The following is a 19,862-nucleotide window of genomic DNA, read 5'->3' on the forward strand; positions in this document are numbered from 1 at the left end:
AAAAAAAAAAAAAAAAAAAAAAAAAGCCAGACTCACTGTATCTTGAATTCAAAGTAGAAAAAATATGACAAACCTGTGATCCAAAATGTCCTGCATGCATAATCATCCTAAAAGTGTGCAAAATGAGCCTACCTGAGCAATACCAGTAGTATGCTCACAGCTAACTTCCATTGACATCCTCTCCGCAAATCACATCGGAGCACCCAGAATTACCCAAGCCCTATCCAACATTTGCATGCTGGATGAGAAACTGAGAAGAGTGCTGTTCAGATGCTACCAGTGGGGCTGGGACCCCCTAGCACAGAAAGAGGTGCCTGTGGGTCTGTCAGCAGATTAACTCCTCTCTCTGTGCTGGAGGCTATAGCTGTGCCCCATGCCGCAGTAGCACTGGCAGAAGTTGCACATGCTCACACACCCCAACTCCAGCTCTCAGCCTGCCCAGAGGCACCCGCCCCCCTATGCCAGCACTTTCATTTTGTCTGGTTTTGTTGGGCATAGCTCAGTTCTGGAATTACTGGCTGGGAAATCAGTGAGGAGCAGAGGTGGAATCATGGATGAGGAGTTAGCTACCAATAGGCAAGATTTCTATTCCCTTCCAAATTTCGTTGTTGAGAGATCTATGTTTATGCCAGCTGTGTTATCTTTTCCAATCAGCATTCCCAGCAAAACAGTTACCAGCACTGCTATTAGAGGACCCGTAGCTAAAACAGTTTCGCAATGTGGGGAAAATCAACAAGATGGACTTTGTTGGCCTCTTCCCAGTCTTCTTGAACTCAGTGGCAAAAATCCCTTGGTACAAAAGGTGCTAGTATGACAAAATCTGTTATCTTATAATCTTTGAGAATGTATGCATAGAAATAGATTCCTAAGCCATTTTTACCTTAATACTCCATATTGAATCAGTTTCATCCTGTAAGTTCAAACATTATTATGAACAAAAACCCTGAACCTCTACTTAAAACATATGATAAATGTCCTATCACATCAAGTGGAAATTCTGAAATTTCACCCCAGTAATTTGAAGCAAACCCAATTCTTTCATCTGCTCAATCCCTTACTAAACAATAATTTAAAAACAAACAAACAAACAAAAAAGACACAAGAGAAAACTGCCAACAACACAGGAATCCTAACCTTCTGTTGTAACCCAAGGACAAGACCACCAAGCTGAAAAGTCAAATTGTGTGAGCACTACTATTAACTAGGAAAAATGGTACCTACATGGTATGAGTTGTTAAAGAAAAAAAGAGATTTTTTTTCAGCACTGTAAACTAACTGTAATGAATAAAATGCAAAAGACCGGAAAGTTAGAAATCAGCAGAGAGAAATTACACAAACCATGAGAATGCGATTGGTTATTTGTAATAGGATAATACTACATTACTTAGCTAAAACCAACTCTTTTATTTGCCTAAGAATGATTTTTTATGTCAGGGTATTACATGTCTTTTTCTCCTGGTGCTCAGGCTCTTGGAAGGATTTCATTAATTTCCAGGAAACATTTAACATATTCCTGCTATGTTGCATAAAATTCTGCCTGAAAAAAGAAGTATATACATCTGCCAGTTCAGCGTATGTTGAGAAATGTGCATTGAAAGTACAGGTTTCATACAATATACCTTAAAAAGAACTTTGTTATAGAAGAACCCTGGTCCTGTGGGCATCTTCATATGTTTCACTGCTGTGTAGGCATAGAATTACCACCAGTGACAACAGGACTATTCAGAAGTATGGGCCAGGCACCTACTATTTGAAGATCTTCCACATCTAAGACAATACTGTGAAAGAAGCCGGAGAAACTGAAATGCAAAGAGAAGCACATCTCAAGATAGCACTCAAAAGGTGACCCTTTGGTGAATAATATTTAAGAACAACTCCAGACTATATGAAGTACCCAAGACTATTGCATGGCTCCTTTCAGAGCCAAGACTAAAATTTCTGTTAGAGATGCCTCCCTGTACAAGCTTCTCCACTAGAAAATGTAGTGTGGTTATAGTTACTGTCAGTACCACAGCAGAGACAGGAGCAGATTCCTCCTTGCTCTGGGTCTGTAAAACAACATGTCCAGTTTTGGGAAGCTTTGCTGTGGATTATCTGGATGGAGTTTGAACCCCAGAGTGATGGGAAGGCCCCAAGATGGCCAACCACCTCCGGTTCCCCCTCTCCACCCAGGGAGTGCTTTTTTCACTTCCAGTATAGCTGACATATGATACAGCTGATATTATACTGTAGTGTAATATATATAGTGTCTATGATATAGATAGATAGTAGAGCTGAAAAAATTAGTCTTCTTTTCTACATCAGGAAGAAGAGATCTATGCCACTGAGGACAATATTCAAGATGATGAAGCTGTGGTTCAGAAAGACAGTCATTGTGGCTTGTTAATTACCTACTTTGTGGAAGTATATCGTGATGACTGGGCCTTGATGATGGCAGTCCCTGGCCCCAGGGCACTTCTGTTTGAGGTGTAACATCATCAACACTGCTACCAGGCTCCAGGGCACGGGACACCATGAGCTGATGGTTCCCTGTAATGATCATTTACATGTCAGGTGATATACAGTAAGATTCTAATCTGACATCTCTTCAAATGTGCCCAGTTTTAGTAGAAAAACATTTTAGACTCTCCTTTCCAATTCATGTTCTGAGCAAACTGAGAAAGCTGGGCAGCTATCACAGATGTCCTGTGATCTATAAACACCAGGAATCATCCCTGATTTTTTTAGAGCATTTAGAGATAAAAAGTAATATTTACTATTTTGTGTAAATTGCCTGTGATTTACTAAAGTCATTCCAGATGACTTCTGGAAAAAAATTTCACTGGTATTTCATTTTTTCTGCAAGGCTGCACAGTAGCCTTAATTTGCTGTAGTGTAACATAAAGATTCTTTTCATTTGACCTTTTTCTTCCTTACTTGAGAATGGCAGTTTAGAAGGATTTAGAGGCATGTTCCCATTGTATGGTTTGTGATGTTTCATGATTACTCTCTTCTTGTTACTCCGGGCTTGTCAAGATTATTAGTGCTTAAGGGGCTAATTCAAAAGAAGAACTGGAAGAACAGGCAGAGTGACTTTGTCCCCTGGCAATGAAATGAGTGTCAGTGGCAAACAAGGGATTGTCAATGGCAAACAAGGGATTTTAAGCAGATGTCATCTAATGTTTGGGACCAGTAATTTATCCTTTTCTTATACTATCTGACTGGTTTTCTTCCTTGCAAAACTCAACAAGTTACATATGTTTCTTACCTTGCTAGCATTTGATCTAATGGTACTAATTTAAGAAAAGCTTCTCAATTCATGATGAGAGGGACTAAGGCTAAGGTGAGAGTGAAGAAATTGTACAGAAGGTAGGAGGCATGGTAGAATTCATTTTCCGCATTTTCCATTCATCTGTCTTTCCTTTTACATACAAAACAGTGCCAGGTTCATAATAAAATCAATAGGAATGTTGACGTTAAGTTCAGTGTAAACAAAATCCACCCTTTTACAGTAATTTTACCATACACTGAGAAAATTTTAAAAGCAATTTTCCTTCTGTGTGACATTGATTTTTCACTTTTGATAAGCAGTTATTTTCCTTACCCCCTGTGGCTGCTTCTCTAAAACAATACACAAAATTTGCTCAATACTTACATCATAAGAAAATTATGAAGCATGAAACAAAAAGGAATTCTATGGAAGTTAAAGGACTCTCCCCCCCCCTTCATTTCTTATCATTGTAAGAAGCCTGAAAATAACTTTGCTTTGCTGACTCTTGGCAGACTTTTGGTTCTGCAGAGGATCTTAGTAGACCAAAGAGCAGTGACGATTGTAGCTAGACCATCTGCCCACACACCAAAGCCCATTTCAAAAGCCATGATTTCTAGAGGTTAGGATCTCATGAAATTTGTAGTCCAAAGGATCTTGCAACCTATTCAAATTGCTTAGTATAAAAAAAATGTCAGGTGTGGGCTTACCTATTCAGATGGCAAAACACACACTGACAATTGTCTAAGACTGCAAAAATCTTGAGCCTGACTTTCCTTTCTCTTTCATGGGCATCAGGCAAGAGATGCTCCTTTCAAAACCAGTGGCGTTACAACAGCATAAAACATGTGCAGTGGCTTTCTGTGAGCAGTGGATAGGGCTGGATAAAAAGACAATTTAGGGAATAACAAATATGTCCAAAATACAATGTGAAAGCTGAAAGCGCAAGGAGTCAAAAGTCTTCATGAATTCAGACTGAATTTAGCTATGAGATTTGTTTGTTATGAAAAGTGATGAACACTTCAGTTTCTTAAAACCTTCAATTTTTAAAAATCTGGTTTCAAGAGTATGTGCTACTTTGGAGAAGTGAGAACTGAATGCTATTTTGGGATAAGGTAAAATGTTCTTCATGTTTGTCATGAAGACAGTTTTTTTTTTTATTTTCAGTTTTTATTTTTATTTACTTATTTTTGCAGTCCTAGGAATCGGGCATCATCACACTGACACAAATGTTTGGGCAGTCATGCAGAGTCAGATCATAGAACAGACCCCACTGAAACCTGTTTTTATTACATTCCTTTGTCTGGTTGGTTTCCAACCAGACCCTCCCCCCAGCTGCTCAAATGTAAATACCAACACACACGGGAGGTGGTGAGAAAAAGTGACTTGTGGCAGAAGTCAGCCTGTGGCCTGGCAGTGCCACTCCTTCGGGTAGAGGCTTTCCCATGCTGATATTAACCCACAACAGCTATGGAACTACATGCAAAGTGTCAGGCAGAAACCAGCAGATTTCACTGGACGGGTATGTGGCACCTGGGTTGAATGGGAAACATGGGTAGCACATAGCTGAAAAGTGCAACACTCACCAAGGAATATCTTCTGTATGACTATTTGAAATTCCTTTAAAATAAAATTAGCCAAAAATAAAACTTTAATAGGCAGCAATTTTATAGTATTTGTGAAATATGGAACATTGCCCCAGAAATTTTGCTTAGACTGTTACAAACACATAATAAATATACCATGAAATGAAACACAAAAGTTTATTTTACCATTTTTTTAAAGCATCTGTAATTTTGAACTACATCCTTGCTCTCTGTTCATGTTTGCTAATGTTTGTTGTATTTATGGGGAATAAAGAGAATGCACTTCATTTTCAGACATGTTTTAAAAGCCTAAGCACTTCATCCTGACAAGTCCAGGCAAGCAGCATCAGAAAAATGTAGACCATAGAAGTCCCAAGACCTGAGCCCTTCTAAATAACAATGAAGATGAGAGCCACAGGAGTGACGTGATGCTGCATAGCTAAGGTACAAAGACAACTGGGGAGATACCCAACGCATTCCCTCTCCACACCAAAATTACCACTGTCATACACCATTTCAGGCATAGGGGAGAGATAGGGTTTTTCAGACTCCAGTGGTTCATCTAGACTACTTCTGTTTTTTTTTTTTAGTGCTTTTTTTTTTTCTCCTTTTGGTTTCACATGTATTTTTAAAACTGGCAGGGGAATCGCTGCATTCAGGGCGAGTGATACCAGGGGACTTTACACCAAGCAGCACCTGACTGGGGCAGACAGAGCCATGGTGTTCCCCTGCAAAGGGCTAAGTGAGAGATGGTCAAAAAACCATGAGGAGCTCTTGCACCAGCCCAAAAGAAACAACAGGGAGAGGAGCTTTTCCCCCTCAGGTAAGCAGATCTCTTTCCCAGGCAGTCAACGCTCAACTTATCCTGGGTTTGGGTGTACAGACCAGTTCTTCCTCCCAAAACACAACCTATGGAGGAAGCAGAGATGATCTGTGGGTCCTCAACCCTACCCAGGCTTACTCAACAACTCTGAGGTCACAAGGTTTCTTGGGAATCACTTTCTATTTCTGCCCAAGGGGCACATTTCTTGTGTTATATACTGTGGCAAACATTGCCTGAAATACAGGCCAGCCCACCAAGGCAGCACATTGATTCCTGACCTTTTCTATCTGATGAAAAATAATTCACTTTAAGAGGACAGAATGGAAAATATCTTGGCCAGGATTTATTTTAGGAGTTGGGGGAACTTTCCTGTAAAGTAGCAAATCTGGACTCCCAATCCCTTTGGATAGGAAAGAGATGTGATTCAACATCTCCCATATCCTGACTGAGCCATCTAAACTAAAACCACTTGGCCATCTAGTTGGACCTAGACCACTTGAAACCTCTGACAATTGGATGGATCAAAGTCTTTATAGCCAGCTTGGCCCCCCAGGATACTTTTGCTTCAATAGTAGCAGTATGGGAAGAGTGAAGATTACAGATCCAGCACAACCTATTAATCCTTGCTGTTATAGTGTTTTGACGTGCAATTACAAAGGGCTCCCACTATAGTAAGTAGGTTCCCTTTAGCAAATTCAGTAAAGGGTTTTGCTAAAACCTTCACAGAAAGGAGGAAGTTACTTAAGGCATTTTCTGAGCGAAGGTTTCTTGACTGTAAGGCCAAAGGTATGACCATAGTGGCAAACTCCTCAGTAGTTCCCCTATATCACTACAGGATCACTGAGCTCCAAAAACCTTTGTATAACTGCATCTGTTGTAGCAGGTGCATCGTGTGTCTTCTTTTTCTAGTTATTCATCTCCTAAGAAAACTTTCCGTAACATATAACTTACTATTGAAATATTATCTGCCAAAGGGAGTGCACTAAATTCTTATAAATATCATATATATATATATCTTATATATATCATATATATAATATATCAGCGGGCCAGTAAAGCATTACTACCACTTTGTAGCATAAGTAAAAGATAGCCCTCTAGGTAGACAGTCTGTATGACTCATTATACTCAGGTGAGATATAAAAATGACACCTACTTCCACTTCAGACATCTTTCCATATTCTAGCTCTGATGTAGAAGTAAAGCTTTCTCAAGCCTGAGAAGTAGTATCTCTTGAATAATTTTGCATGCAATTATAGAAATAGTCGCTATTCAACTTCAGCTGTCAGTTGAAAAAGAACCTGCTGCTACTCAGGAGAAAAACACAAGAGGATCATTAAAGGACTTGGGTTAGTTAATTTACAACATTCCAGAAAAACAGTCATGAGGAAAAACAAAATGAAGATGCATGGCTAGAGGTCAGACTGGGTGAGAGAACAGTCTGATAAAGAGACCATGATCACAAAAAAAAATCGACTTGAATGTAGGTAAATACTTAGATCTACAAGGGTCTCATTAAGTAACATATCAAATTTTTATGTAAGACTGAAAGAGATCCTGTGCTTACGGAACTGAACTAGACTTGGCACGCACTCACAAGTGTAATTGTATTATAGATAAACATTGACACCCCTTTGTTTTCCTTTCGCATTGAGCAAGTTGTGCGGAAGAACTTACCTTTTGAATGTTTTGTAAAATACAATCTACTTCTAACATAGTATGTTAAAAATGATAAACAGTAAAAATAACAAATAGTTACACCATTCAGTACCTCTGATAGACTGCTCACTGTGTTCTCTTCTCAGCTTTATCATCTTCCCTGATGATTGAAAAACCTTCCTCTTCTCTTTAGTCATACGTCTTCGAATTTTCATCTTTCATACTTAGAAGAGAGCTCAAATGGAAACAAGAAGTTCTTTAAACACAAGCAAAATTTACAGTCAATTTACTTTCAAAAGCGGACAGAGACTTTCTATAGAAGCACAGTCCATCAATAATAATATAAAACACAAAAGTCATAATAAAAACAAGATCTTTATTAAAACAGGATATTCACAGTAGTGGGCAATGGTCACGAAGAAGCCAAATACAGTTAGTGTGCAGGTACTGAGCTTGTGAAAAACAAAATATGGGAGAATTTGTAACTTGACCAGTTCTTTGTTCTGGTGCCTCATGCAGCCATATGAAAAAGTGTTCAGTACCATGATGGAGGCAAAGCAAGAGCTACCTTCCTCCCAGGAGAAAGGTTTATGGAATCACTTACTAATGCCATTTATCAGTGCAGCCACAGCAGCGAAGTATACTGGTGCAAGTCTAGGTTGACTGACGAGTGCTACCTTAATCCCATTCCAGAGTTAAAATGGCTGCTTAAAACCACTTTGAATCACAAAGGTGTACAGATGGGTATCTGCCTGCAATCAATATGATTTGGCAGGGACATGTCTATTTAGAGTGACCTCTGATATTTGGATATTCCCCAAGAACAATTATCTCCAGGGCCTCTTTAACTTGGGACCACATACCAGTCAGCCTGGAGGTTGACTAGAGAAGACCGTGGCACAATTTCTCTTCTCAAGGCTAAGCAGATAAAGAAGAAAATTTGAACATAAATTAAAGCTAAGAATTTTTCCTCTAAAACTCTAACTTAGCCTAAGGCATGGAAATTCATGGTATTTGCATATGATACGCTCAAGGAGAAAATTTGAGTCTATTACTACATATCCTTGTCTTGTTTAAAAATGATGCAAGCCTGCCTTTAGGGAAGAAAAATGAGCAATCCCCAGAGCTTTTCACAAAAAAAAAATCCCCAACATCTCTGTGGTTCCCTGCTGGCAAACAACCAACAGAGAACCAAAGAAAATTTCGATGCAGCAAAAGCCAAAGTTGTTCCTATGTGCCAGTGCTCTTTGGTGTCACGTGTAGATTCTCAAAGCAATGTTTAGTTATGAGAAACATGAACGCAGGATGTTAATGTCCTGCTCAACCTGTTCGTTTCAAGTAGAGCACGGGGCAGTTTGGTTTCATTTTCTCCTATTCAACCTCTTGGTGAAGCCGGTAGTGGCTTTTTATTTGTAAACACAGGGCAAAAAAAAAATTCTTTTCTGAAGCCTGGGATTTTTGATGTAGGTTCTTGAAGATGATAACACTAATGTATAACAGAAACTGTGGAGAAGAGATGTGGAAAAACTTACCAACCCTTTAATTTCAGCAAATGCTCAATACAAAAATACTTAACAAGAAAAGGGCCAAAAAATGAGTGAAGAGCTCGTATCTTGATGGAGAAAAGAAAACCCATCTCTTCCAGAGCTATAGGAACTCAAGATCCCTCGTTAATAGTTTTGAGGGTACCCTCTGAAACTATTCCAGGGAAACTGGACATCAGTTTTACACCTCACTCATTTAGAACATTTAGAAGTAATTTGTTTTGTCATTGTTATGATTCCACTTAAAAGCTCTACGAGCAATTGACACTTCCATACACGAACCAACACTTTCACAGCAGAACACTGTGGTTTTAGTTGTATTCTTTCTCTTATTGCAAACAGTAAGCCTAAAGAAATGACCTCTGGATAAACATTAGAGGTTTGCATTTTTACTGTAGGATATTAGAGATTATTAAAAATAAGATAAAAATGTCAAACCAAACACAAATAAAGTGAAGTGGACCATACCACAACCCTAGTCATTTTCTTACTTTATTACTTTATTCAAAGATTTAATTTTTCCATGCAGAAAGGCCACACATCCACTTGACTCACATTACTGAGCAAGCAAGGTCTCCTGCTGCTGGCAGTAGCACTGCATTTTGCCTCATCCTGTGGTGGGGCTCTGTACAGACGTGTCTCATGGCCACAGAGGAGGGGTGACAAGCTCTGACCATGACAGCTCTGCAGTTGAGTTCTTCAGTGGCAGGAGCATTTCCCCTGATGGTGACAACTATCTCACTGGAAAACAGTCTCCTGTTTGCAAATATCCCAGGTTATCAGAGGTAAAAATTACATGGGCTTGTTTGCACCCAGAGCAATTCTCCAGATCAAGTCTCTGAGTTGCCATGTTAATGCTAGAAAACGAGAGTTCAACAAATGGCATTATCCTGGATTGTCTCCCTGGCTATAAATTCACCCTGGACTGCAGGAGTAATTTTCATGTGTGAAGAGTCAGAGAGGATGGATTTTTTACAGCATTCACAATTGGCCTCTATTCTCCCACAGAAATTCACAGTAGAAATGCCTCCACCCAGACAAAATAAAAAGTTGGTTGAATGCCGACAGTTTCTGATACTCCACCTTAGGAAGGTTTTGCACATCTGGATACAGCCATCTGTTTTCTGCTACAGCGACTAGTAGCAGAAGCATTTTAATGGCATTGTGTAAATCTGAATTCCTCCTTCTCTTGAATGCTGTGCTTTGTGCTGGATTGTCAAGTATTGAGTTTGTAAGGCATTAATTAGCAACTTCCAGGGAGCATGTAAGGATACTCTGTACTTCTGAAAAGTCACACTGACACTCAAATACAAAGACTAAACAAAACAAAACAAAACAAAAACCAGTAAGAGATAATAAAGACAGAAAGCTTAGAAGCTTTAAGATGAGAAACAACAATTGGAATTTGCTTGTATTTGATCCTGAAGATATAACTAGATGCATTGGCAAGAGTAACCCCTATATAACAGTGATCAGCACAAAAAGGTCTTTTGGACACTGCTAAGGAACGGACATGATACAAGGAAGAAAGGACATCAAATAAAATCACAAAATTAAAAATTACAAACAAGACTAACTTACAGAATGCCTGTTGAAAATATATCATTAAGCAAATGTAGCATTCCATCAAGTTCAGATGATTTTAGGAATAGTTGGTATTTTCAGTTCAGCTAGGTAAAGGGCAACAAAAGGAAAGTTGATCTGTCTGCAGGGAACAGGTCATGAGCTGTCTGGAATTGGAAGGAAATACTTCTCCTGGATGTGCATCGATGTGCTATCACAAATGGAAAGGAGTCTCCATCCCTGCTGTATCTGCCCCTGATGAACAAGAAGGCAAATACCAGGCTTGTCTGGAGCACTGAGCTGATCTGATCTGCTTGTTTCTGGCCTTTAGTGCCTTGCAAATAAAGCCTTGATTTGAGTCACACAGACTGTTAGTTGCATGTTTTATTTTCTTTTATTCTATTATTATTTCTGTTATTCTAATATTATCCTATTATTGCTATGGCTCCTCTCTGCTGAGCATCAGGCAAGGTCTGATTGCTGCTACTGTAGATTGCTCTGTTATACTTGGATTTCAGCGCTGTCATCTCCCCCTGGGCAAAATTACTACAGCTGCCTTTCCACTGAAAATAAAATAAAATAAATTAAAATAAAATAAATTCTGCTTCTTTCCTGAGGTGGTCTATCCAGGTTGTTCTGGAAAATAAATAAAGATATATATATGTGTGTGTTCTGGCAGTGTCTGTCTTTGTTAAAAAAGAGAGTCCACATGGGGACACCCAAGTGCTGTCACTGTGTCGCCCTTTCTCCTATGCCCATGTTACGTCCTCCTCACTCCAGAACCAGAATTGGGCTTTTCTCTGCTTCTGTCCACCTGAGATAAAGGTACAGACAAGCCCGTTTTGCCAAAATCAGTTTGAGACATCCCAGCAGTTAGCCTACAGCCTGCCTGGAGCAGTCGGTCTCAGCCCGTGCCCCACACGACGGAGCCGGACGGACTCACGTGCCCCGGGTGAAGGATCTCCCTGCGAAATGTTAAAATTCCCACCGCCCCTCCCAGGCAGGTGGAAGGATAAGGTGGCAGATAACAGGTAACTGCGTGGCATTTCCTGAGGTCCTTGCCCTGCGCTGGCTGCAGGAGCTGTGCATGGGACCCTCCACCCGCTGTGCATGGGACGCGCGTCGTCCTGTGCCTGTGACCACGTACAGCTTGGACGTGTGCACCTAACCAAGCGCTCTTAGTCCCGTATTTGTACACAGTAAGAGCATGGGCAGCGCAGATGTAAATCACAAGCCACGAGAAGGCTGTGGCTCTGATGCTGGACACCCGACGGGCGTCCGTGCCTGCGTTCAGGCTGACTTTTGGCAGCCGGCCGCCTCGGGGCTGCCGGCGGGGGGATGCGGGGACCCCGCGGGAGGGTGCCGGGGGGCTCCGGGGGGCTCCGGCCCCGGCTGCAGCCCCTGTCCCGGCCCGGCGGGGCCAGGTGAGCCGGCGGCTGCGGCTGCTGCGGCGGGAGCCCGGCCCTCAAGGAGTTACCGGCTGGGAAAATGACTTCATGTTTTCTGCCCGGCTCCTCTCGGCTCGCCCCCCACGGCCCCGTTTCACAATCCCGCCGCGCTCAGACGGGGCGAGCGCTGTGTCAAGCCCGGCGCACGCCACAGCGCACACCCCCGTGTTCTCTCACCCCGGATTTTCCCGGGCCGTGAATAATCTCGAAGCCCCCTCGATAAATACACGTTCAGGGATGCCCGGAGCTCACTCAACCCGCCAGCCTCTCCTCCTCCTCCGAAGACGGGACGGAGCCGAAGAAGAAGAGCCTCACCATGAGCTCTCCCGACGGCTGCCAGGCGGCGAGGCTCCGGGGGCCGCCCTCCCTCCGCTCCGCCGCCGCCCTGCTGCTGCTGCTGCCGCTACTGCCGCCGCCCGCCGCCGCCGCGCCGCTGCCCCTGGCCGCGGCCTCCGACTCCTCCGGGGAGGCCGAGCCGGAGGAGGCCGGGGCGAGGCGGGCGGCGCTGCCCGACTGCGAGGCCCTGGCCTGGCTGCTGCACGCCCGGGCGGCCCGGCTGCAGGAGGAGGTGGGTACGGGGCCGTGAGGGGGGGGCGTCCCGTCTAGGGGGGGGGCTGCTGCCCGCCGCCGAGGTGCGACGCGAGGTGTGGGTGTCTCTCCTCAGATGTGCGAGAAGTTCACCGTCTGCGAGAACAGCATGGAGATGCTGGTCCAGAACAACCTCAACCTCCCCAAGGTGACGGAGGAAGACGGGTGTCTCCTGGCTGGCTTCGACGAGGCAAGGAACCGCTCTCTTTCTCGCCCGAACCCCGGCAGCAGTTTTGGGCCTGCCCCAAAAGCAGCTGAGCCCAAGACTTGTGCCCGCTCCCTCCTGCCCACCTGCCCCTACAGACAACGCTCTGCTGAAGCCACATCCAAGTTCTAGCTGACCTCACCTTTCTCTTTCCAGGAGAAATGCTTGAAGAAACTCTCCAGCGGGCTTTTCACCTTTCAGACCTACCTTGAATACATACAAGAAACTTTTACTAGTGAAAAGCAGAAAGTTGAGTCGCTGTGCTATAGCACAAAGCATCTGGCAACGACGATAAGGCAGATGGTGAGTCGTTTTTAAATTTACTCAGACAATTGTTGTGACCTAGAACTGATGTATAGTCAGAGAAATAGGAAGCTTGTGAAGCTGAACGTTTCCCGTACTTATTTCTCTCAGCGAGAACAGGTGACAACATTTCCTTATGCTCAGATACTTACCCTTATGACTAATTTACAGGTTTTGTTTGCTTTGTTAAAGAAACTACTCTTCTTCCCACTTGCTATTTTCATTTTTGATTTCCAAACCAACAATTAAATGCAGCTTTCTGTTTAAGAACAAACATGCTAATGCTGCCTGGCTGAGATTTCTCAGGCAATCCTTTCCTGATTGCAGTTCAGTCCTAACCTCGAAATGTTGCAAACCTCTAAGAAATACAGTAACTTATCTTAAAACCCACATAGTAAATGCAGCTTTGCAATATTATGAATCTTTAAAACTCTCCAAAACAAACTTTTCACGTGAGCTGTGTGGTGTACTCAAATATCACTAGCTTAAAATGAAAGAAAACAGGTAAATTCAGAACATAAATTTATGACCCAACTAAACTAAAGGCACTGCCTATTGAAAAGCTTGGTTTTGCTTACAATCATCATGAGGAAAAAATCTATATATTCTTTACAGACATCTGATTACCTTTTGATTTGGTAAACTAAAGGCTGTTCCTTTCTGACAGCTGTTTTGTGTGTTTTGGAGTGCTTTGAAAGATCACACTTTAAACTTCACTTCATTCCTGCAGTTCTTACTCATGTTAATAATCCTTAAGCTGAATACTTTCTTTGTCATCAGTAAAACTTTGTATGAGTAAGAACCACCCAGGTGAGTAAGGATTCCTGAATTAAGAACTGTGGAAGTCTCAGGGCATTATTTCCTTCAAGGTGCTTTTCAGCATTGAAAAGGCCATTGTTTGTTCCTAATACCTTTCTTAACATATTTATTTATGTTCATCATTCTTTAAGTGAAAGGAAGCTGAACTGCTTTTTTCACACTGTACTTGCTAAGAATAATAGCCCTGTCATAAGACAGCAGCTGACTACTGACTTCAAACTCAATACATCAGTTTGTAGAAAGTTTGTTTTCAGACTAACCCTTTCTGAAAATTATACAGGTAGAGGTAATTAGGACAGGCACTATTAAACTCGATGGTCAACCCCCCCATTTGTAAGAACTATAGAGATTTTGAGAAAATCAGGGGCCTTGATCTCCAGGGTGGAAACTTTCCTTTATGGGAAGTCTTTCTGCTGTTTAAGGCAAGAGCAGGTAGAAGGAATCTGTCATTTGTGGTCAAATCGATCCATTAGCAGGATACCTGTCTGGGTATCCAAACTTAAAAAAAAAAAAAAAAAAAAAAAGCATGTAACAAAGTCTCTGATATACCAATAATTAAATATGATCAGAATCCACCTCCAAGTAGTGTGGACAGAAATAAAGGTTCATTACTTTAATTTGACAAAAAAAAAAAAAAAAGAAAGAAAAGAAAAGGAAAGAAAAGAAAAGAAAAGAAAAGAAAAAAGAAAAAGTTCCAGAAGGAGGTGCATGTGCTTTTGTCACTTGTTAAAGGGTAGGACAGATCTTAAAAACAGGATGAAGAAGATACTTTATTATTAGACTTCTAGAAATTGAACTGAAACTACTCCATGATTTGGGTAAGTCCCACTTTAAAAAAGTATCTAGCTACACCGTGGAACAAGCTCTTCAAAACCATTCGGGTATCCAGTTCCCAGCACTGACTGCTAGAATTAGATATGAAACTTCTCTTACTCGTCTTGTTCTTAGGATCCCACACACCAGTAAAAGTGGTAATGCTTAATCTTCCATGCCTAGAAAGTAAGAATTAAGCAGCTAGACAAGTTTGGCATCTTTTGAAAACCGTTAATCTACTACCAAAAGCCAGAGCACTTGAAGGTCATCTAATTAACTTATGACTCAGGATGCAGCAGCCAGTATGGATTAGAACATATCATGTTCAGCATCTTCCCAGCTAACCACATGGTGAGCGGACACCAGGCAAAGATATATTGATCTGTTCAGTTCAGCACATTTGACTGGAATATGCAAACCAGAACAAATGCTATAGACTAGGACCTTTGATTCTTCTGGAGACATAGCAGCAGATACAAACATACCTCAAATCCCACCCCAGAAGTGGAGCTGTAGACACACACAAGTTGCAGGGAGGTCTGCCAGCAGCTGTAGAGAATGGGTGAACGCACAGATGGTTGAAACATATTCTTATGTATAAACCAATCACTTCTGGCAAGATTGTTTAAATCGTTTTAACAAGGGCACCTCAATATTCTGTTTTTTACAGGTGATAAATCCTGATGAAGTGGTCATCCCAGATTCAGCTACCCAGAAATCCCTCCTCACAAAGCTGAAGTCGGATAAGACCTGGATAGAGAAAATCACCACACACCTCATCCTCCGAGACTTTACTTCATTTATGGAGAAAACTGTGAGGGCTGTTCGCTATTTGAAAAACACCAGGAGTTTCAGTGTCTGAATGTTTTAATTCGGGCACAATCCTTTGTCACAAATCTGTCATGTGGCAGATGACAGTGTTGTTCTGTTTTAAGAACCAGAAATAGTAACAATGGTCTGCATTTTTATATATCCTCATTTCCTTCTAGGAACCTATTTATTGTATTTAAAATATTTATTCATTTCTAATGATTTCTATTTATATTTTCAATATTTAGAAATAATTTAAAGAAAGGACCTATTTTATTTCATTTCTAATGGTACTATTCAGAATATCAACTTATTTAATATGTATTTAATACCAAAATAATTTTTCAGAAGCTAGATTGTTGTACAACTTATGCTTTTAAAATATTTGAGAGATTGCATTTATGACCTATTTATATTTTGTAAACAAATAAAAGCTGATTGAAAAAAAAAACCTGTATAACCTGTTTGAATTTTAATTAAGATGGAGGGACTCTAATATATCTAAATTTTAATGCCGGTAATTATCAAAATAACTATTTTCATTAATTTAAATTTTTATCAGTATAATTACATCAGATACCTACACAGTGCATATATACACACATATACAGCCTAATCAATGTAAAATTCTTAAAATGGGATATAAAGTAAATGGATGTACTGTATGTACTTCACTGTATGTACTGTGTTTGCATCAGTACGTACTGTATGTACTTCAGTACTGAACACGATAAAGCATTATTGCTCAAGAAACAAATGGACAATGAGTCCCCTACATTTAATAGAGAACACTATAAATCTGTAAGTAGATGCTTACAAGTCAGCGATCTATTTGAAACAAATAAAGTGGTCAGATACTGAATTAACAGGTTTGATATAACCTGATTATCCTCTGATTAGACTTAGTGCTGTCATTCAAGGGAATTTTCCAAGTTTGACCAAACATCTTTCCCCTTCCCCCAAGATGTAGAAAAAAATCTTAGGATCTTTCCCCAGGTGGGAGAAATCAACATATTATTGCTGAGATGCCAATGACTCTTGATGATCTAATCCATTTGTCTTTTGTCATTTATATTCCACCAGCATGGACAGGTCACATAACATGAATGCAAATCGTTGAGCACTGCAGAGGAAAAAAAATCCTTAGACTGAGTACGAAACCACTGAAATATTCCTTACCTGTTTCATCTCTTCCATTGTGGCGGTGGACACACCTCATATACCCAAACGCATAGGAATTTATCTCAGAGCACACATAAAGGATGAAGTCCCTTGAGCTTTGTCCCTACAGCGTGAATGGAAGAACATTAATGACCCTCTCTCTTGAGCAGCACAATGGTGCAGATGAGGAGATGAAAGGCATGCCCTGGAATGTGGATAAGGATGTCAGTAAATTCTCCTCTTCCTTTGAGAGATCTGATCCTCCATGCACGCATTCCACCACTGGGGATGCCAAAACAGTGAGCAGTCAGCTCAGAGCCTGCATCTCAGAGACTCAACACAAAGCGAAGTACAATTGCTTTGCCCAATATGGTAAAGCCATATGGCTCAAATTGTGCAACACCTCAGGAAAGAATGAAGAGACCTCAAAGTGGTCATTTTCAAGATGTCTGTGGTGAGCGGGGTTTCCTCGCAACACAGAAGACAGTACTTTAGCTGTCCTGGCACAAAGTCAAAAAAAAAAAAAAAAAAAAATCTGGTTTGCCCTTTTCAAAGCCTACTTTGCAGAGATTTTCTTAGTGAATGCTTGGTTAGAGAGCATTCTGGTGCTTACCATGACAGCTAGGGTAGAGCCACAAAGTTTACTTAAATCGCCTTGCCCTTTTCTGAGTAAAATGCTACAATCCGTCTTAAAGCCACTGGGCTGCTGTCTTGTATGCATGTGGCTTTGAGAAGGAAAGAATGTAATTTGCATCTGTTGGTCTAGATGAAACTAGACCAACAGTAAGCATTCTTCAGTAAGAATTCAGTAAGCATCCTGAAAAAAAGGAAGTTCTCTGAGTGAGGTCATGTAGGAAGGGTTTACCACCAAGAGTCTTCGAGGAGACCTCAACGGGGATCCCAAGTTGAACCCTTCAAGGACTGTATTACTATGTGTGAGCAGAGGCGGAAGAAAAAATAAAGGAAAAGAAATCTGGTCTCATCTCTCTCCTAGTACTGGGTGATGGTTAAGAATCATTACAAGATCATTATTTAGTTACTACATATACCTCTAGTAAACAAACTCAGAATGGATTTCCTCCTGGAATTCCAGGAGGTAGCTCAACTGCAGGGTACTGAAATCTTGTGCAACAGACTGATGAGCATCTGCACTTCCTAACAGCACCCTTCAGCTGGCGACCATCCCATGTTGTCCATCACTGTAGCAAAGATGTAAACGTTACTATATTTCAGGACGTATAAGGTGAGCAAAGATGACTGCTTGCTAGGAGATGCTGCTGGTGCTTTTGCTGAGGTCCCACCATTTTATTTGCAGCTCCTCCACAGCCACCTGCAGTTCTCAGGGTACTTCCATGCAGCAGCTTGTCAGAGAACTAAACACTGCTGAGCATGTTAAGGAGCCTCTCTAACTTATCTTCCTTTTTTTTTTTCCCCAGTTTGCTCTATAGGAAGTATTTTACAATAAGCAACAAATACACACGACCATTTACTAGTTGGTAGATCAGCGTGACCACATATAAAAACGGAGCAGAAATGATCAGTCTACATTTTTACAAATGACCCCACAAAATGACTGTGCTACTTTTAGCAACAATGAAATCATAGAATCATCTAGGTTGGAAAAGACCTTCAAGATCAAGTCCAACCATCAATCTGGCCTACCAAGTCCTACCACTAATATATATCCCTCCATGTCACATCCACATGTCTATTAAACATCCCTGGAGTCTCCAGGGACTCCACCACTTTTCTGAGCAGCCTGTTACGATGTTCTGCTACCTTTTCTGTGAAGAAATTATTCCAAATATCCAAACTAAACCTCTCCTGGTGTAACTTGTGACCATTTTCTTGTCTTATCACTTGTCACCTGAGGAAAGGACACCCTCCTTGCTGCAACCTCCTTTATGTTGCAGAGAGTGATGAGGTCTCCCCTCAGCCTCCTCTTCTCCAAATGAAACAACCCCAGTTCCCTCAGTCACTCCTCAGTTGTCCTATGTGACCTGCACCATAACCTTCCCTGGTAATGATGCTGCACTGGCAGGCCTGTAGTTTCCAGGTCCTCTTTCCTGCCCTTACTGCAGACTGGAATCCCAGTCACTAACCTCCAGCCAGCTGGGACCTCCCAGTTCACTAGGACTGCTGGCAAGTTATTGAAAGTGGCTCTTAAAAGAGAGCACCTCATAACTGACAGCTAATTCACTGATACTGAGCAAGACAAAAAAAGACCTGCTAACAGTGAACTGTAAGAACGAGGCAACGACCCAGCAGACAAGCCTTGTGGCTTATGATGCACAGGTCTAGGTTCTCCCCATAGGCTGTGAAGCCAGTTAGTGTTCCTCCACGTTTGTCTTGCAGCCCTGCTCACTAACATCACCCAGAAATTTTGGAATATACTCAACAGATTACAAACTCCCTTTATCCCAAATTAGCTTTCCTAATGCAGGAAGAGGGTAGAGAAAGTTACGTTAAAAGGAATGTGTGCACTCCATAGTATGCAAGAAAAAGCCTGTGGTATTAACGGATAGTATCAGAGGAAGATAAATGTTATTCATTTGTCTTGGTGCTGTGGTCATGACACTAAAATGCTAGATAAGAGAGAAAAAACACATTTGTAAAGACCTAATACTAAGGCAAGTAATCTGTAACACAGGATTACTTAATATTTTGACAATTATGGTCTCATTTTTCTATTTTTAAACATTTTTTCTTAATAGAAGCCAGATGAATTAGAACTTTTAAAAAAAACATATCAGACATGATCCACTTCACAGTGGATTAGTTAATTAATGTAAACACGTGAACGCCATCCAAGGTAATTTACTAAGGCAAAACCCTCACTTCAGGGCTTGCCTTCAAATCTTCTGTAGAGGCCCAAGAAACAGGTTTTCATGTATACAAGATGCTAATTTCCATTATGAAAACATCTCAAAGCACAAAGAAAAAAAAGGACTAGAGAACTTCCGCTATATCCACAAAGAGTTATTCCAGAAGCACAGTAGGATGTTTGAACTTCGTGATCATTTCATTTGCTGCATTACATTCATTTCAATAGTGTCATAACTGTCTGGTTTTCAAAATCCTGAAATATTTGAATGGTGACTATCTTAAAAAGTAGTTAATTGCAGTCAGTGAGGATACACAGCAGTATCACTGCCTGCCAAGTAAGCCAATGCACCGAATTTTTGCTGAAAGAAGAACAGATCCTTGAAGAAGACTGTCTCCATTTCTAGCACCTTCACTGACTTTATTAATGGCTGGTGGCAGTGAGGTTAGCACGGATGCTAAGGTTAGAG

At 41.2% G+C, this 19,862-nt stretch overlaps 1 protein-coding gene across 1 annotated transcript; it reads left to right on the forward strand.

Annotated features, from left to right (window-relative positions):
- The first annotated feature begins 12,028 nt into the window (after positions 1–12,028).
- On the forward strand, positions 12,029–16,239 carry IL6 (interleukin 6). The gene is made up of 4 exons (XM_035319821.1): positions 12,029–12,438; positions 12,535–12,648; positions 12,820–12,966; positions 15,269–16,239. Exons 1-4 carry the CDS (start codon positions 12,187–12,189, stop codon positions 15,458–15,460), a joined length of 705 nt encoding a protein of 234 aa, XP_035175712.1. The 5' UTR covers positions 12,029–12,186; the 3' UTR covers positions 15,461–16,239.
- Positions 16,240–19,862: the final 3,623 nt, after the last annotated feature.

This window comes from Oxyura jamaicensis, chromosome 2 (assembly GCF_011077185.1).
Source record: "Oxyura jamaicensis isolate SHBP4307 breed ruddy duck chromosome 2, BPBGC_Ojam_1.0, whole genome shotgun sequence".
NCBI lineage: Eukaryota > Metazoa > Chordata > Aves > Anseriformes > Anatidae > Oxyura > Oxyura jamaicensis.